General features: G+C 36.2%; 1 protein-coding gene across 2 annotated transcripts in view; it reads left to right on the forward strand.

Annotated features, from left to right (window-relative positions):
* LOC139980510 (bridge-like lipid transfer protein family member 2) overlaps window positions 1-20,330 on the forward strand; it is a 67,510-nt gene that overhangs the window by 39,766 nt on the left and 7,414 nt on the right. The window contains exons 35-56 of one of the 2 annotated variants that reach the window (XM_071992189.1): window positions 881-952; window positions 1,521-1,615; window positions 2,410-2,572; window positions 3,506-3,642; window positions 4,393-4,507; window positions 5,128-5,229; window positions 6,041-6,109; window positions 6,845-7,033; window positions 7,515-7,590; window positions 8,219-8,388; window positions 8,912-9,214; window positions 10,890-11,051; window positions 11,228-11,325; window positions 12,357-12,440; window positions 13,122-13,214; window positions 15,296-15,348; window positions 15,860-15,974; window positions 16,245-16,341; window positions 17,327-17,399; window positions 18,011-18,157; window positions 18,678-18,721; window positions 20,150-20,257. In XM_071992189.1, coding sequence (XP_071848290.1) covers window positions 881-952; window positions 1,521-1,615; window positions 2,410-2,572; window positions 3,506-3,642; window positions 4,393-4,507; window positions 5,128-5,229; window positions 6,041-6,109; window positions 6,845-7,033; window positions 7,515-7,590; window positions 8,219-8,388; window positions 8,912-9,214; window positions 10,890-11,051; window positions 11,228-11,325; window positions 12,357-12,440; window positions 13,122-13,214; window positions 15,296-15,348; window positions 15,860-15,974; window positions 16,245-16,341; window positions 17,327-17,399; window positions 18,011-18,157; window positions 18,678-18,721; window positions 20,150-20,257 — 2,565 coding nt within the window. The remainder of the gene's footprint in view (window positions 1-880; window positions 953-1,520; window positions 1,616-2,409; window positions 2,573-3,505; window positions 3,643-4,392; window positions 4,508-5,127; window positions 5,230-6,040; window positions 6,110-6,844; window positions 7,034-7,514; window positions 7,591-8,218; window positions 8,389-8,911; window positions 9,215-10,889; window positions 11,052-11,227; window positions 11,326-12,356; window positions 12,441-13,121; window positions 13,215-15,295; window positions 15,349-15,859; window positions 15,975-16,244; window positions 16,342-17,326; window positions 17,400-18,010; window positions 18,158-18,677; window positions 18,722-20,149; window positions 20,258-20,330) is intronic. The other variant, XM_071992190.1, reaches the window with a different exon arrangement.

Here is a 20,330-nt window from a genome sequence, read left to right on the forward strand (position 1 = left end):
CTTTGGCACCATTTTCAAATTGCCATGTGACATTTCAAACCCCCCCCCCCCCTACCACTTAGTCAGTCACTGCCTTGCATAGTAAATAACATTTTCAAGCCTTAGCTTGTGAAAGTCTTCAAATCTCCTGGTAGAATAGCTTTCATACATTTCTTTAAATGCTTTCATTGGAATTAATTTGCATAAAATATAAATTTCAGGCAATCTTGCATCTCTCAGCATTAGGCTATCATGGTAGTGGAATAGTGGGAATCCTCCATCCCCACTTCTCCCCCCCCCCCCTTATCTTTTCTGTCGGCATAGGTGGGTGGTGGCACTTAAATACTTTGATTTTGCATCTGAAGGAACACAGGCACATCTTTCATTGCAACCCTAAGTTGTCCAATTTTGCATATTCTAAGAAAATGGCTCAAGCTTAGAATTGCTGACAGGACTGTTTGGATAATTTCTGCATGGTTAAAAATTATTCTTGCACTTTAGTGCCAAAAGTAAAGTTGCGGAGCAATATGGCAGTTTGTTTCTCTAGTATGACGGCCCTCAACCTATGAGATGTGACCCTATGTTTGGATCACAGAGGACTTTCAATGGGTCAGGGAGATCATTTCAGAAATCCCTGAAAAAATTATTAACTTTATTTTAAGTCAAAGTATCTTAATAAATTGGACACGGTTGGGGGGAGAGAGGGGAGGGGAATGATTGATGGGTTGTGGCAGATAGCCAACTTGTTTTTCTGGGTCATGGCCTATAAAGAAGGTTGGAGGCCGAGATGGTTTGGAATGATGACATATGATTTCAACTTTGGAATCATAATTTGAAAGGCTGTTAAGACTCCTGACAGACATGGGTGATATCTTCTTTCATCTTCTCTCTCTCATCACAGGGGGAACCCTCTGAGCGTCTACCCAGCTGTCTCTTCTACAGCAGTACAATGAGATGGCTACAAAACTTTCAGGTAGACTGACCCTTTAACTTTTTAAACCCTTTACTCAGTTCAATTACTCCAGCCTGTTATGTTCTTGGGTTTGAAAAATAAGGTGATGCCAATTCAATTTTTGCTAACGTAAAAAATTCTCTTTTTACCAAGTTACCATTCCTAAAGAATTTTACGAGATAGGTAATAAACACAGAGCTAGGTTGATATAAAAGGTGAAAAATATTTAATATTGTTAAAATAATAATAATATAGTTAACCACCAAAAAGATATGAATAACTTGATACATAAGTTTAGTCTTGGACGAAAATTGCAAGAATAGTTTACGTTTTGCATTTTTAGTTTGTAGCCGTCTTAAAGAAATGGTATGTCTTGAGTTTGATGCCATCATCTCATATTTTTGTAATCTATTTTGAAAGTTGCATAATTTGAACCTATGTAGAAAAGGGTAATGAACAATAAAAATAAGAGAAAAAGAAATTAAACATATTTTAATCTAGCTGATAAGATTAGGTTTAGAATAATACATGGAAAAGTATTTGACAGTCATTTCTTAATTTATCGTTGTTTCTTCTTAATTCACTTCAGTCCCGAGTCTTGGCCAACGTTACTCGACCGACCAGGAAAGGGAAATTGTTCAAAAACACCAACCCGAGAAAACTACAACTCAGCAGACATTACAAGTAAGTTGTGATCAACTTAAAGTAATAGTTCAGAATGTAGCATAGAAAACCAAATATAAATTAATGGCCAAGAAGCCAGGCTGATGTGCCATTATCTGAGTTAATTTTTAACTTTGATAAATGTGGCCTTCCAATTCTTTGTTAATTAACCTTTCTTAGATAATTAATGAATGAGCGAGTTAAATATGTTAAATGAAGTCTCTCGTTGGATATTTTCATAAGCTGGAGCCAAAATTTACAAGTTTTCATGAATTTCATGAATTCATCTCAAGATATCTATAGAATATTCACCAAATATTGGGAGTATGTCATCGTTGTTACTGCACGAATGGGAATTTAATTTTTAAAATACGGCTATCTGAATAAATTGATTAACAAATTGCTCTGACCCTTTTGGAAGAAGTTTCCTTGTGTTTTACTCCAGATGATAAAATGATCATTCAGTTTGACTACAAGAATGGGTTATCATTTTTGGCACTGCTGGCTCTCCAAAAATATTTGATTGACTATTTTAAAGCTAAGAATTTACAAATAATGTGTAAAAGTAAGTTGGCCTGACGTTTCGATCCTAGCAGGACATTTAGCCTCTGAAGAAGATCCTGCTAGGATAAAAACGTCAGGCCAACTTACTTTTACATATTCTCTTACACAGGCTCTCTAGTGGATAAGCAGTTTGCTAACAGTTTTATTTTGAATTTACAAATAAAACGCAGGGACACTGCATGGGAGCTACCTTTTGTTGTATTTCAGACGGCAAGATATTTGGTTTCAATCAATAATATTTCTTTCGTCAGGTTTATAGAGCTCTGTGCCTCGTTTCCATCTATGCAAGTGAATTACTGGGCTTCATTTGCACAACGACAGGGTATGGAGTTGAATCTTGGGAAGGGTAGTTTCAAATCAAAATACAGTCTGACTCTGGAACCAATTGAAGATGGACTCATCCATAGGCCAAGGGTAAGTGTTGATAAAGATCTCATCCATAGGCCAAGGGTAAGTGTTGAAAAAGATCTCATCCATAGGCCAAGGGTAAGTGTTGAAAAAGATCTCATCCATAGGCCAAGGGTAAGTGTTGAAAAAGATCTCATCCATAGGTCAAGGGTAAGTGTTGAAAAAGATCTCATCCATAGGTCAAGGGTAAGTGTTGATAAAGATCTTCAGTGATGTACTGCTCATGTGATTACTATATTGGCCTATCAGAATTTAACATACCTGGGGCAGAGAACCTTTTTTCTTCTTTTTGAACTGCTGTATGCATATGGAACGTGAATCTTTCCGTCCACAGAAAGATGCAATCTTCATCAGAAATCAGAAAGTAAATTGTTAATATATCGTTTAAGCGTCAAATAAAATGTTGAATACTAAAGACAATGTGAGTACAACCAAGACTAGACTTACAGACGATACACTTTGCCTAATTAACTACAGTTTGCATATTAGACTTTGGGCTGAAATGTTTACTTTTATCAAGCTGATTTTATACCATTTTGAAGGGGAAAATATGGAGCGATGGATCTGTGATATGAGTGACCAACGGTAAGGTCTTGTGGAAAGTTGGATACTGGGTCTTATCACGGTGGTTTTTGCAAGACTAGTTCAACCAATTGCTTCAGAGGTCAACCACATCAAAAGATTCACATGGAGTGATCAGCAAAATATATTTTGCCTTTTGATATTTTATTTTATTTATTACTATGCCGAGAGTGATCCTCAAAGTACATGTACCTTCCTGATGACTCTGTACATTTGTGTGTCATTATAAATATATTTTAATGTTTTAAAAAATAATATTTTATTAATAATATTTTATTAATAATATATTAATAAATCATATTTTAAGGTAGGGCATCATTCTCAACAATTTTTTTTTTTTTACCTTTCCCCCTACAGGCCAACTGGAGCATCATAGGTCTGGACTTTGAGGTGGTCGACAACGAAGCCAATCTCTACACGACAGATTCCGGGGAAGAAATCTTCTTGCTCTCAAAGTCCTCAGCTCAGAAACATCACCTGGCAAGCCTTGCTAAGTAAGTAATTATTAAGAATAGGCTGACATGAGTCATAGTAATAATAGTGTTTAAGGGGTCTGTGAAGAATGAGGAGAAGAATATAAAGTCCATGAAAGCCGAATCGGTCCCTCAACATTTTACTGACGTATATGTGCTGTCGCGGGAGTTAAAAAAAAGTCTATGATTCGCATGTTATTGTTATATGTTGAAGTTATATGTTATTATTATATGTTATAGTTATATGTTATAGCCATCTGGTCATAGCGAGGCTGAGGTCATGGGTGATAATCACTAAATCTGGACGTACGTGAACATTTCTTTTTCGTCGCTAGTGATCTGTGGATAAAAAAAAAAGAGTTTGAGAACCTAGAATATGGAGTAGCATGATGCGTCATCACAAGAGGACAAGTATTATTTTTAATACCAGACGTCTTGCAATCCAAATCTTATTAACAATCTATCTATGCTGTAATCAAACTTAGGAGTGTTAGCTCAGTGGTTAACGCCTGTGCCTTTTAATCATAAGGTCCCTGGTTTGAGTCACTCCAAGATTAATGTATGTCGTCCAGTTACAGAGTTGTTGAAAATTCATAATCATGGACGTTAAAATATGAATCTAAGAGACTGAATTTGGTCAGCTTGCGGCTTTGATAAGCCAATGATTGCTTCTTCGCTCTTCCTGCTTAGGAGGATCTAATATACATACATGCATACAAACTACTGGCCATGTTTTTGACTGAAATCCCCTTTATTTGTTCATCTATTCAGGGTGGTGTACGCCAGACATCAGGCTAAAACTCCTAATCATGAAATGTCCGATCTGGAGGAGGAAAGTGAAGAGTATGAGACCGAGGCTACCAGAGAGGACACATCCACAGGAAAGGTTTGTGTACTTAACTCATTGTTGCTGGTGATATAGCATCTCCATCCAGTCTTTACTGCTCTATGGCATTCCGGTCACCTCAGTTGTGTTAAAGAGGCGCTGACCATTAATTGGAATACAGAGGCGTACGATTTGAATGTCTGTGTAAAATAAGGCACAAGTTAAATAAAATATATTGGTCCAACAGCCCATCATTCTTGATAGCTTGTTCCATACCTGAGAAATAATTTGTGATGTCATTCATCAAACTGTCTTTCATAGTTTTTGTTTACTCAGGCAATCAGGACTCTGTCCACAGTCAAAATAACTGATTAGTCACTTCATCAATATGGAAGATAAGTGTTTTTTAATCATTTCACTTTAAAGCAAAACAAAAAAATCTAATTTTTGTTTTGTTTTTTTGCCAAGTAAAACATCACAAAGTGTTGACTTGTGCACTCATCAGAGTGAAAACTGACTAAATTCCGGTGTTCCATATCAGGACAATCTGAATATCCACTCAGCTATAAAATCTACTATAAGGTTGAATCCAATGCTGACATGGTCAAAGATGAGCTCAATTCTCACAACTCTGTGTCAATATATTTTCCTCTCTCTCTACCTCCTGTGTTATCCTGCAGGAATTTATTCATAAACTAATCGTTCACGAGTTCTGCGGTTCTTGGACGAGATTCAATCGAGACGTTTTCTTCAGTCTTTATGATTCGTACGGCAAAGCTCAGGTAATAAACAAACTCTGTATTTTCATATCAAGCTGATTGACTAATACTTTTATGGATGTTTTGATCTTTTCATACTTTTACTTTATCAAAGAGATATCTTTTTTTTTCTGTCATTGCAGTAAATAAGGTCTTTTGAATTTGTGAATTAATATATATCATCACTAACAAGAATTGCCCTCCCTGAATTGACAGGGTACATTTTAGTGTAGCAAATGTAACAAATTTATTTGCCTTCATCAGTAAAACAATTAGCTATCTCTTTGATAATGCGTTTTTTTCTCTTTAACAATGGACTGCAAGGTCCAACATAGGTTAAATTTGTTTGATTGATTGATTGATTGATAGATAGATTGACAATATTATTCTGAGACTCACTTTTCGTTTGGTCCTATCCACTTCAAAATAGAATGTTGGAAAGTTTTACTTACTCTGTTTTAGTTACTGATGGGACCATTTTGCATTTAGCCAAATGTGATAACTATATTCCTGAGTCTCGTCCAGGCTTCAGCCTTAATTAAAGAAAATCTGTTTGCTTGATTGATTGGAGGAGGAGGAGGAGGGGGAGGAGGAGGAGGTGGAGGAGGAGGGGGAGGAGGGGAGGGGAGGGGGAGGAGGGAGGAGGGGGAGGAGGAGGAGGAGGGGGAGGAGGAGGAGGAGGAGGAGGAGGAGGAGGAGGAGGAGGGGGAGAGGGAGGGTAGATCATGGCCTTTTCATTATTTAGTTTATTTCATCTTAAATATTGTTGTGACTATTCATATCTCAACTGTCCATAGAATAAAAATGAAGTAACTTCTTTTCTTATTTTTCACAGACATTAAAACACAATCTTTCTACAGAAGCTTTGAAGGGCATTAAAGTAGATACAAACCCACCCAGTCATGTAAGTGTTGTAATTAAGCTCAAATTGTTTCCCATGTTCTTGTCTTACCTAGAGGTTCCCTTAGCAACTAGATTTAATATTCTTCTCTCTTACCTGTCTCCTAAAACATGTAGTCTGATCTATCCTGCTTACAAAATTGAAATGTTTTTGGCACATCACCTTCCACCCCCTGGAACATCATCGCTTCAGCCTGCACCTTTAAATCTCTCATACCGTATACCTAGGTCTAGCCTAATTTGCATTTAAATATTGGGTCATATGTGCTTATTATTCTTGAAAACCATGAACTTGGTGAGAATTTTTAAAGTGGATGAGTGTCATATAGTCCATAAAAAACAAGCAACCTCTGAATGTTGAGTATTAATTGCTTCTATAGTCATTTTAAGTTTTCAAGAAATTCCCATTTCTGTCAGGAATTTTCTCCCAAGGCACCATCAGTGATCACCACAGCTCTTTAGTCCAGGCCTAATTCATGGTTTTATGAATTCGAATAAATCTAACCAAACAATATCTCTTTTTTTAACTAATTAATTTAACTTGTTAAATTCCTCTGACAGTTTGTAGGATGCCCTCTTCTTTGTAGCTCTGAATTTATCAAACTTTTTAAAGAATATCAAATCCATCTTCGAAAGGAATGATACGGACTGTTTACTGGAATATCACTATGATCGACGAAGGAATTCCAGCAAAAGTATATTTTTTAGCACCCGCATCTATTTTCCTTCTTACATACAGAAACTACCGGGAGTTTTGTCACCACAGACCTCGACGGCACCCTCTTTGGGGACCCCTTCATCCTGCTCTCAGACCCATTCCAGTCTAACCCCCAGTCCCATGACCAGACTGCAAGGTGGCCACGGAGCTAACATGCTGCAGCAATTACTAGCAGAAACAAGCACTAAGTTTATGGTCTTCTCTGAGGAGGTAATTTTAAAACCAATCCCTTAGCCATCATACTAGACTTTCATAAACAAGAACAATGTTTTTCTCCCATCCATGGTTTCATCTATATTCCATTTAAACTTTTCGTTCCACAAACATTTTCCTCTAAGAGGGTTGTTAACTGAGAAAATTTTGAAACTTGAGGGCAGCAAAATTTCAATTTAATAAAAAAATAAAAATAAAAAAAAATATAAAATAATTTTAAAAAAAAGGAGAACTATTTACACCAATGGCAGATGTGCGGCATTGCTCCGAAATAGTTAGCCACCAATGCACCTGAACTGAACATTAGAAATATTTTGAATTCAACCCTTGTGTGAAGAAGAGCAGGTTTTTTTAATATATTGCTTTGAGATGATCACTGCCAAGAGAAGTGTCACTAGTTTTGCTCAGGAAATATCCACAGACTGACTATTATATTTACTCTTTGTTTGTGTGTGTGTGGTCTTTTTTTTTCCATTAGTCTACCAAGAATAACGAACAGCTTTACGGTCTCAAGGCCTGTAGCACAGATGACGTCATACAACACAATTGGTGTAGTGAGTATTTATTCTGCTTTTAATAAAAATAATAATAATAATATTAATAATAATAATAATAATAATGCTTTTCAAAGCATTTGACTATTATTTACCATTTGCAGATTGTTTCTAGACAAAACAAGTTGAAAGAGAAGCAAATCAACCATTTTGTTCCATATTTGATAGAAGTAGCTATATATAGTTATCAATCCCCTCCGCCCCCCCACCCTTCCCTCCCTCCCATGCATCTCACCACCCAACAGCAAAGCACAATTTATTCAGTTATGAAGTTAGAACAGTTGCTTAAGAATCGTTTCAGGAGGCTTTGATTATTTCCATTGTGTGATCTGATAATGCTTTCGTTTGGAAACCTTCATGTTCTAGTTCAGATTAGTGTATTAAATAAGAAAAAACAGAAAATGTGCCTTTAGCTTCACATATAGATAGATAAGTCCACCCCAATGGTTAAATGATCAAATAGTATTTCTTCAGCGTCATATAAGACAGATTTTTGTGTACCCTCATTGTTAAAATAATTAAATTATATTTTATATATATATATATATATATATATATGTTAGTGAAGCTCAAGGTACAGAAACTGTTCAGAAATGTTCCCATTCACACAAATAATTTCCTTTCCCAGTTGAATTTGTCAACAGTCAGCTGATGTTGAAGGGTCTGGATTTTTCGGGGTATGTGTTAGTGACCGCTGCCAATGCAGAGTTGATGCAGAAGTCTCATTTACCCTCTTGGAGAGAGCAGGGTAAACTAGCGAGTAAGACCACCTGGGTAGGAACACTAGACGGTCTTCAGGTGAGAAAATAGATGGCAACTACTTATATTGCTTATCACTTCCCAGCTGTGTTTTTTTAATCATGAGGTTTGTTGTACATTCTCTGAAGATGGGGGACAAGTGTCTTCCACTCACCCCACATTCATTCATTTATTTGTTTTATCGCCAATTGTAAACAATGGGAAAGGAAGTCTCCTATAAAGTCTTAAAAAAGACTTAACAAAGTAGGAGACTCCCTGGAAGAAAAAAAAAATGTACAAATATAAATAATACAGTATATACGTAAGGATTAAAGATACTGTAATAATATCCTGATGATGCTGAGATGGATACGTGGATAGATTATATAATACTAGTACGCGTTAATAGATTCCTTTTCAAATGTCTGGTGAATGTGGCTTTTGAAGGTATAGACTTCAACTTTTTTGATAGATCATTCCAAATTTGTATCGCTCTATTACGTAGACCGACAGAAGTCACCTCACGCACACATGGATAGTACGTTTTCAACACAATAATAAATCTCTGTTCTTTTCCCTCCAGTATTTTGGTACGGTAGACACTCCATCAGATCCCAGCAAGGATGAAGTCCAGTGGTTACAACCGTCTCTCATCGAGAGGGGCACGCAGAAGATGACGGACCTACCGGACATGGTGGGCAGCGGGGAGTCGGTAGGAGGAGTCGTCAACGATACCGTGGGTCCGTCCGCCAAAGATCTGTCCTGGGAGTCTGTTCAGGTCCAACGAATCATCTCACGATGCGGCTGCCAGTTCTTCTACGCGCTCTACGGTGACGACGTCGACCCGGAAGTGGCCGCCCAGATGCTCCACTCCAGCAAAGAAATGGTTAGAAATAGTTCTCATACCCTCAGGTGGCCGACCTCTAAGAGCAGAGAGCGCCATGTTGTTATAGTTTCATGTATGGGTGGGTCTGATGATAGATCGAGACACTTGACAATTTAGATAATAGCTGTAGCCAGTTATGTAGCAATTACTAGCAGAAACAAGCACTAAGTTTATGGTCTTCTTTGAGGAGTTAATTTTAAACCAACATACTAGATGCTAATAAACAACAACCATTCCCTCCCCCCTCCCCCACCCTACCTCCCAATCCATGGTTTCATCTATATTCAATTAAAACTTTTTTCATTTCACAAGAAAAATGATGCAAAATGAGTACAAAACTGGGCAGTTATGTACTAGCAATGAAGTATTGTGGGAACATTTAGAGCATTGTAGTCAATGTAAATGTCTATGTAGACAAAGGATAGTAATCTCAATATTGGACAGAGGCTTCAAACTTCCAGAAACATTCAGAATTCACTACTTGAAGCCCTCGATATGCCGGTCCATCCTAACCTCATACCTGGGTTTTGTAAATTGACCCAGGTCGTCTGAGCTGTCGCCCCAGCGCCTCTCCTCTCCCTCTCTTGTCAGGCCTACCACTAAATCTGTTTCATAAACAGAGGTTGCATGGACCATGTAAGGGCAAATACTGTCAAACTAAAAATTATGTAAAAATAAAATGTCATATGTTTTAATCTCTAAGCTCATTTGGCTGTCATATATCAAAGCTACAGCAAAGACTCTGTTATTAATAATTGAAAGAAGTTTATTGTTTGCTCAAATCATGATGTTCCTTACACTTTATTTTATGTTTTATTATTATTATTTTTATTTATAATTTCTATGCTCTCATAAGGGGAATAAAGATGAGGAGGATAGTATTTTTAATATTTTAAATAATATTTAATATTTTAGTATTATTTTATTTTATATTGGACAATATTATTTTTTATTATCATTATTTTTTTTCTTCATAATTTCTATGCTCTCATAAGGGGGATAAAGATGAGGAGGATAGTATTTTTAATATTTTAAATAATATTTAATATTTTAGTATTATTTTATTTTATATTGGACAATATTATTTTTTATTATCATTATTTTTTTTCTTCATAATTTCTATGCTCTCATAAGGGGGATAAAGATGATGAGGATAATATTTTTAATATTTTATATAATATTTAATATTTTATTATTATTTATTTTACATTGGATAATATTATTTTTTTTTATTATCATTATTATCATTTGTTTATTCATAATTTCTCTGCCCTCATAAGGCGGATAAAGATGATGAGGATAATATTTTTAATATTTTAAATAATATTTAATATTTTATGATTATTTTATCTTATATTGGATAATTTTTTTTATATAATTATTTCTCTTCATAATTTGTATGCCCTCATAAGGGGGATAAAGATGAGGATAGTATTTTTAATATTTTATGATTATTTTATTTTATATTGGATAATATTATGTTTTATTATGATTATTATTTTTTTCTTCATAATTTCTGTGCTCTCATAAGGGGGATAAAGATGATGAGGATAGTGTTTTTAATATATTTAATTATATTCAGTATTTTATTTTCTTATTATTTTAATATATGTTGGACACTATTAGTTTTTATTATAATTATTTTTTTACTTCATAATTTCTATGCTCTCATAAGGGGGATAAAGATGATGAGGATAATATCTTGGACCGAGAGGAAGCAGTCGATTCGTTGACGTTGATTTATCACGACCTGGATATCTGCACCAACTCAACGCAGTACAACATGATTGTTGACACCCTCAACAATCTCCTGCTTTACGTGGAGCCAAAGAGAAAGGTTAGTCGGGACAATTACTTCATTTTTCATATCAGATTGGTCTTATTTTCTAAGATTGATTGATAGGTTATTCCATAAGAATGACATTAAGTTATGTGTCCATGGGTAAATTTATCAATTTATTGCATTGCATTTATTCTGAATTCTGTTATGAATACTCTCTTTGTATCTTACAGGAGGCCTTAGCCCGTACTCAACACATGATGTTTGCTCTTCAGTTGTCAAGCATTGAGGACCAAAAGGGACCTATTATGCAACTCCAAAATTCCCTCAGGTAAATAAAACTCAAAACTTAAGTTTAAACCTTTGGTTTATGTTCTTTTCTTTCTGACCTAACATATTGATTTATCCCAATAATATTTAGCTCCTTACATATATATATGGGTTTGTCAGCCATTGGGTTTGTCACAAAAAACATTTTTTAATCAACATCATCCCCAAATTCATTGTTAGTTCAAGATTTTCAAGTTAATTTTTTTTTTTTAAGTGATCACAAAATTAAATGAAATTAAAACAAATCTGCAAATTTCACGAAAAATTACCAATCATAACTTAATAGTGTGGCCATGAGATCGGAATGTTCGTTGGTGCTAGGTTTCAAGAATGATGGTCAAAATGCTCACCCTTCTGTAATATATTCTCTAGAAACAGACGATTTTGGGCAAAATAACATAATTCTGGGTGTTTTTATAACTTTGGGAATGATCATGGACAGTACATGAAATAGGGGGACAATTCCGGGGACACTTGTAATCTGGAGACAGTCCATGTTATCAGGGGACTGTCCCCAGAAATCTGGGACATCTGGTTACTTTACTTAAGAAACACTACCTCTCCTCATCCTGTTGGTTTCTTTCTTCTCTCCATCCCTTGTCTACTTATCCCCTTACATCTATCTCTTTGTGTTCACCACGCTCATTTAACCTGTCTGTATTCTGTGTGTGTTTTTGTCCCTTCTGTTACTGTAACTTGCAATCCAGCCTCTGAAGAAGATCCTGCTAGGATCGTAACGTCAGGCCCTCTTACTTTTACACATTAAGAAACACTACTTAGAGGAACCCATATGGGAATTTGTTTTCACCTTGTTTAATATGACATTTTCATGTGTTTGCCATTGTTAACTCATTCAACAATGCTTGTCATATTAACTTTCTATGCATCTTTTAAGTTGTTGAAGTGAATAAGTGCATGAACTTTTGAAACACATTAGATTTCAATGCAATACTACACCTTCAAACCATTTCTTGTAATCCTTGGTTTAAGTTTTGTTTTATAATGTTACATGTTTTGTTTTTCTCTCTTCAGGAATCTTATCTCTCACCTCCGTGAAGTTGAGAAGGAGCTCTATGACGTCCATTGGGCCTCGGAAAAAGCCCCCAATGATCAAGCGTAAGTGTCTATGTTAAAGTTCTACTTTATGCCCTCTATCCTGAAGCTCTTCTTTTGTCACAAAACCACTGCACGTGGCACTTATATTTTACCATCTTATTTCTGCATAAAAACCTATCCAAGTGAGTTCAACTGTTCTGTGTTGATGTATAAGTTGTTTCATATATCTAGTCAGTTCAGGTATGATTTAAATTTAAAATGTGGCTCTGTCATTTTTAACCTCAGTTGGGCGTGATGTAAAATTATGCCGTTGAAGACAAATACATTACTCTTCCATGTCCCCTCTTGAGAGAATTTCCGCAATTTTCGGGTTCAGCTTTTAAGGTTACTATTAGAATTACAAGCAGTTGGTAAAGCCTCATTATTGGTAAAACAGCTAGGCTGTCTAGTGCCACAAATGTTGATGAAATCGGATGATCGATGCGTTGCAAATGTCATGGCTTCAAAAGCGCTATCCGAACACACCCAAACTTAACAGAGGGTAATTGTCAACATCTCCAAACCGGTACATAGGAATTGAATGCAAATTTCACCAGAATGCTTAGATAATATTTAACATATCAGAGAAATTTTGACCTGGACTATTCTTTTAACTAATTACCAAACTTTGTTGTAATAAATAAACCTGGTTGCTTAAGTGGTGCAGAAAAAACAAAAATTACTTTGTATTGTCCTTCACAGCCTAGCTCAGAAGACACGAAGTTTGGAAATACAGTTATACGAAATAAAAGAATCCATGGGAAATGCGGCTGAAGATCTCAGAATAATGGTCAGGTGAGTGGCCAGATAACTCTAGGCAAAAACTTTAAAAAAAAACAATTCAACCGATGGTCGGAATATTAACAAAAGGAAAAAGTAGACAAGACTGTAAAAATGAGAATTGCATTATGAAATGTAAACATGAGACTATATTATATACAAAATAGAGGTCATATATATTTAGTAAGGGTGTCGTTATATACAAAGTAGAGGTTATATTTGGTTAGGGTGTTGTTTTATACAAAGTAGAGGTTCTATATCAATTTAGTTAGGGTGTCATTTTATACAAAGTAGAGGTTATATATATTTGGTAATGGTGTCATTTAATACAAAGCAGAGGTTATATATAAATTTGGTTATGGTGTCATTATAATCATAAAATATATATGGTTAGGGTGTCATCAAGTTGTGCATCATTTGGGAATATGTAAGAGTGTGTTATATAAATTAAGGTTTAGGGAAAATCATGGATTGGTGACAAACTGACAACTGACAAATTGTGTCATACTGCCAGTAGAAAACAATTACATTGATCAAAGGATCAATAGATTTTAATGAAATCACAGCTGTAGCATTTAATGAAAGTTCATTTACTTAGTTACATCCATTATCAAGTATTAAAAGGATTGTCTGGTGGCCCAAAGAAGTTACCTTAAAAAAAAGTAAATAATTTTCCAAACATGTTGTCAAAGTATGAGAACGCTAATGTTGCGTTTGACAGAGAAACGATTTTTTAATCGTTAAGGATAGACATTTCAAATATGATTTGAACAGTACAGAACATGACGTCAGCTATGCTAATGCAGATTGCGACATAACCCACCCTCCGCACAGTACCTATACGGTAATCACAACAAAAAATGCGTTTGTATACAGATAAATTTCTTCCTTAATTTCCGGTGAAATTTCTTAGAAATTAGATATGTTTTCAAAAACTCCTTAAGCCTCCATGTACTAGATCGGTGGTTCTGTGGTCTTTGTGTAACACAAGGTAAAGTTTAACAGCAGACTCTTCGTTGTTTAGGCTATACATCGCGCTATCCAGCTCCAACGCGAAGAATGTTCGCATGTAGGCTATACAACATTGACAATCGGACAGTTCTGCGAAGCCTAAGCTTCTCAGTGCTACATTCTGCTCTGACAACGATTCCGATAAATTTCTTCCATAATTTCCGGTGAAATTTCTTATAAATTAGAATGATTTAAAAAACTCCTTAGGCCGCCATTTATGTAGTAGATCGGTGGTTTCGTGGTCTTTCTGTAACACAAGATAAGTTTTAACAGCAGACTCTTCGTTGTTTATACATCGCGCTATCCAGCTCCAGCGCGAAGAATGTTCGCATGTATAGGCTACTCTAACGTTTACAATCGGACAGTTCTGCGAAGCCGAAGGTTCTTGGTGCTACATTCTGCTCTGACATCGATTCCGCCAAGTTTCATCTTTCAGTGTAACGAATACTTTTCAAGTTTCCTTTTACTGTTAATTTGATCTGTGAATTTTATTTCAGCGATTTCGAAGAACAGTTTATGAACTGTGGTTTGAGTGTACTATGTGCAACGCTATACAAGTACACCAACTGGGCATCGTAGGATATACGTTCGCGAGTATGTACGTTATATATATTAGGCAATCCAATGTGCTTACACGTGAGTTTATTTGCTGCGGATATGGGAGTGCTAACTTCAAGTCGCCTGTTTTGCCTATTTGCAAGCACTACGTCAATCACCATATTGAAGCGTTCGAACAAACGGTACTTTTGGTGAGAAACTGGTGAATTTGAAAACCAGATTTCTACATGAAGAAAACGTCGAATGGGGACAATTTTTACATGGTTAGAAAGAGAAAAATAATAACTACAAGGACAATGTATCAAAATCTTCCACCAGACAAGTCCTTTAAGTCACAGATTAGCGAAAGAAATTTAAACGTCAAATTGTGTCGAAATTCCGATTATATTTTTCGATCATCATGCAGGGACAGTCAATGCAGTCCAGTGAAGGTGAAATAGTCACAACTGCCAAAGTGGACAAACTTACTTCCATCAAAGTCATTTTGACTAATTGTTTTATTTTATGTTCTTGTTTTTAAATTTCAGCTGCTTTCAAGAAATCCAACTTCAGATGGCTTTGAAAAGGAAGTTACAAAATGGTAAGATTGATGTTCGTATTTTTTTACGTACACTTTTGTACTTTGAATGAAGGTTTAATATGCCAATCGTGTGATATTGATTCTAACATTACATAATTGTATTACAGATTCCATCATTCATTGTATTAATAACTAAAGTAGGCTGCTCATCTTAGCCTTTACCGACTGGTAAACAAAAACAAATTCTCAGCCTGATTATTAACATGCAAAAACAGGTTAGGCTATACATATCTGCAATGAAAGGGGAGCAGGTTGCGTTTTGAAAATCCACAAAACCGATTCACGGTGTTTTAGATTTCTGTTGTGCCATTATCACATTAATGCAGCCAACATATTTTATGTCCAAGTGTAATTGAGTAAAACGACTAGGTGCTTCGTTCCAATCAAAACCACATTACTTGGAAATATCTCTCCAAAGTTGCCAAGAATAGTTAGCAATAGGGTAACATCCAAACGATACCTCTTTTCTTCTTTTGGTCTTCATTTTGTGGAAATTTTCTGTTTTCTATAGCTCAAAGTCTTAAGACCACCAGAAGGGTGGAACTATGCTTCGGTGTTGCCAAGTGGAAACTGACCGAATCGGACGGACAACTTGGAACGGCTGATATGGAACTAAGACATTTCAAGTAAGATATCTATCACCTGACTAACTATTGGTTGAGGTGCTTACATGTCTTTTTTAGGGGGGAGGGGCCAGGAGAGGGGGTGGGGGAGATGAGGTTTTACTTTTTATTTTGGTTCTCATTTTGCTTTGATTTCTTTTCCTTTCCTTTCTCTTCTTTCCTCTTGTTTTTTTTATTTTTTATTTTTAATGTTTGAATATTTATCTACATTGTCGTGTGGCCATTGTTTTATTTTACCATATATTGATTCTATCTTTCTGATATGATTCACAGATACACAAGAATAACACGAGACGATGATTCTGGCGATAACATCTTTGAATTGGGTTATATCACCATCAACAACCTCCTCGCAAATGACGTATACAAGGTAATAGTAGACTGATCAGATAGTTAATCTAACTGAACACGATTGATAGGTACATCAAACATAACACGATTGGTTGATAGGTACATGAAACTTAACACCATTGATAGGTACAGTACATCTAACTTAACACTATTGATTGATAGGTACATCAAACTTAAAACACTTGATACAGTAGGTATATGATACTTAACACGATTGATAGGTACATCAAACCTAACATGGTTGATAAATACTTCAAACATAACACGATTGATAGGTACATCAAACTTAACACCATTGATAGGTACATCAAAGAGATCTACAATTTGGTTAGCTGGTATCAAACTTTGTGCTTGTTGTTGAGTAATTACTAACATAACAGAAACATGGTACTCTTTATGAACATGTTTATCATCTTTCACTCAAGTAGCTAATGCACTGTATTTCTGTTAACTAAGATGCAATGTTCTTTACCTAACATATGTGATGGAAAACATGTTCACTTGATGACATGTCAGTGAGTGGAGGTGGTCTGACTAGGGGGGGGAGGGATTAGGGTGGCATCTGCATTGTCTCTTGCAAATGATGTATTGGTACTCTGGTTAACTCCTCAAACTGTACGTAACAGTCTGTACATTTGACATGTGTATATAAACGAAAGAGATGTTACTTCATTTTTCACTAAATTTATGAGACCAGTCTGTCATATCCTTCTAGCCATTAATGTACTCACATATTTGACTTCATGACAGATCAGTAGGAAGAGGGCATCTTTGATAATTTCAATCACGCAATTCGTCAAAGTAATTTGGATATATTATTAAATAAGTAATTCTGAAAACATTCATGTTCTTCTTTGGTTAAAGGTAGTGTATTGTAAAATATCTTCTCCTCTCCCTCCCCCCCCCCCACACCCTTCTCTCTCTCTCTGTCTGCAGCAAGCGGTGTAACACATACCTAAATCTTATGTCATATTCTTGTAAAGCTTCTTCTGATCTCTCCACAGGAAGTATTGAGACCCCAAGATCCCAGCGGTAACCAAGTGGTTTTAAGAGTTATAACAAGAGGGCGACCTCCAGGTACATATATGTTTTTCAGCTGTGTGTTTTTTGTTAAGCTGCTTTCAAATCTTTTCAGTGAATCGGTACTTTCAATATCATTCTTTTCTCTCAGCCTTGTGTTATTCTATGAAGGATACTAGGAGACATTTATGTCACCAGCAGCCAGGGGTGTTGCCACGGTCATAGTTTAAATGGAACCAAACTGTATTGAGTGTGGGGTTAGGAAGGGGCTGGTGGTGGGATGGGGGTACATTGATAAAGCATATGCCTTAGAACAATGGTTAAGTCATTAATGTTTTCCACATCATATCATAAGCAGAGATTGCACAACAAAGATGAGGTACACTTTCCTTTTGCCTCTACAATTAGTAGTTACTCCCCTATTTAAAGTATACTGTTAGCAATGCCAAGGTCTGTGTTACTGTGTTCAAAGAATGTATATGCTGCTGCCTAAATAACACAGTAACCTCTGATCCATATGTCTGTGGGATCGAAATTTTGTTTTGTGAAGGGGTGAAAGCCAACTCTTCTTTGGAGACATGAGAGGCATGCAAGGAAACTGCTGCTAAATTTATCAGACTAGCAAACGTAAAGTTTCTCCCTCTTTTCTCTTCCATTGGGTTATCTAGTCGGGGGCATCTCTGTGACAGAAAAGTTTGAGCTGAGTGTGGTGCCGTTATCGATCCAACTCACGTACAGGTTCTTCAAGAAAATGATGGTCTTCTTTTTCCCGAGACACAACGTCGACCAGGAAGGACAAGAAGATGCATTGAAAGGTGCTTGAAAACGCTTGAGTGTTGATTGGAAATTAAAAGAGTTATATAGTTGATATCTGTGTTTTTTTTTGTTAAAGAATTGAGAACATGTTTGGCGATTTGGAATAATTTTTCATCATAAGGATCAAAACGTTATTTGCAACAATTTTACCTGAAACGGACGAACAGACAGATAGGCACAGAGCTAAGTGGCCATATCACTGATTGATTGATTGATTGATTGAGTGATTGATTGATTGATTCATTCATTCATTGATTGGGTGATTGATTGATTGAGTGAGTGATTGATTGATTGATTCATTCATTGATTGGGTGATTGATTGATTGAGTGATTGATTGATTGAATTATATTTAATATTGACCGAGCAAGTGGTTGATCAGGTTTTCAATTTTCTGAGATTGTAAGTTCCTTTTCTATTCTTTTTTGGGATTTTTTAAATGATTCTTTTTCTCTCTTATATTTCTTTCTTATTCTCTTTTCTCTTTTTTTTTGCATGTTTTTCATTTTCTTCGTTCACAGCTCTGGATGATGAAGATGGCGTGGGATCGATAAGGTCAACTAAGGTAAAGATTTAAACCGGAAACAACTGCTTTATAGCTAAAAAGAGAAATCAAAACAGCTCTAAAAATCTTGGTGATTAACTTTCTCAGCAGAGAGAAACATGGTTATGTGTTCATTGTTTCATGTCTTTTGCTATGCCCCAAATATGCTAAGACAGGGGTTCCCTAACTGGGGTGCATGAACACCCAAGGGGTGGGTGAGTCCATCCCAGGGGGTTTGTGAGATGTTTCTGAAAGTCAAAACTAGAGTATTTTTTGTTGAACTCAATTCTGATATATCATATAATTTAGTAATGTTCAAAAGTCGTAGCTATCGACAAACTCTTTTCGCGTTCCATACGCATATGTCGCCATAGTAGTACCGTACCGTGCATTTGATACTTGATCTTTTACAAAGCACTGTTATGCGTATTATAGTATAATAATGACTCAGATCGTGTCTCGAAAAGTTGGGGGTTCGTGGACAACTCTGACATCCACGGGGGTTCGTGGGGGGATAAAGTTAGGGAAACCCTGTGCTAGAAAGACAATAAAGTAGGCACCTAGTGTCAAATTATAACGCTTGTATAGACGCCTCCTTCGGAGCGTCGTCACCTAATTGTTGACATCCTCCAATAATCAATTAAAAAAGGAGAAAAAAGCTAAGCTTTACTGAGCATTAATATCACTTTGTGGGAAAAATCCTTTAGCCCCAAAAAGAAGTGAACCCCACCCCTCCCTCCCCCATCCCTCCACCTTCTCAAGTCAGTTTCATATCAAACAAATTCAAGATCAGAGCCATTTTTCATTGCAAAAAAAAAAAAAAAAGGAAATGCTGCCTTTTAGTTCTGCAACTTCAAAGAATTTCAACAAATCAACCATTCTTTCACAACTTTGTCTTTATTAGTTTAGTATATTTCTGTTTTTTTAAGTTTCAATAACATTTTAGTACATGCTGATGTTTAGTGTAACTGGATACCACTGCTGTTTTTATTGCCTATGATAGATTTATAATCAACATAAAGTTAAAGTGCTACTGATATACACATAATCAGTGAAGGAGTGAGGGGGAGGGAGATCTGGGTATGGAAAGGGGGTAAGGAGGGGTGAGGAAGGTAGCAGGGTGATGAGGGAGATAATAGGGGATAGAAATGGTGTAGGGTGGTGGCAGGGAAGGTCAGGGGGTGCTGTGGAGTGGGTAATGAAATTGGGTGGTAGCTATTACAAGTTCCATCCACTACTGATAGATAATGGTGGTTTTACCTTGTTCTATTTCTTGCCCCAAGAATCTGTCAAAATGTGTTAAAACAAACTTGACATTCCTTCATTCCTCTGTATCATAAACAGTCACATTTCATGTTTGCAATTCTCTTGTCTTTGTTTTGTCTTGACTGTGCCTCTGATCATGACATGACATTTCTTTCTATTTTCATCATTTCCATCTCATGACAGTCAACTACCATTAATGCCTCCTCCTCCGCCTCCACTTCATCACTGCGTTCCACTGCTAGCGCAGACTCCAACAACAGTACTCTCTCCTCTCAGGGAACTCTCAGTAAAGTAAGTATTGTCTCCATGGAAGGACGTAATACCCTCTCGTGTCAAGGGTCCAAGGTTTCACTCGCATGCTTGC

This window comes from Apostichopus japonicus, chromosome 15, assembly GCF_037975245.1.
Source record: "Apostichopus japonicus isolate 1M-3 chromosome 15, ASM3797524v1, whole genome shotgun sequence".
Classification (NCBI taxonomy): Eukaryota; Metazoa; Echinodermata; class Holothuroidea; order Aspidochirotida; family Stichopodidae; genus Apostichopus; species Apostichopus japonicus.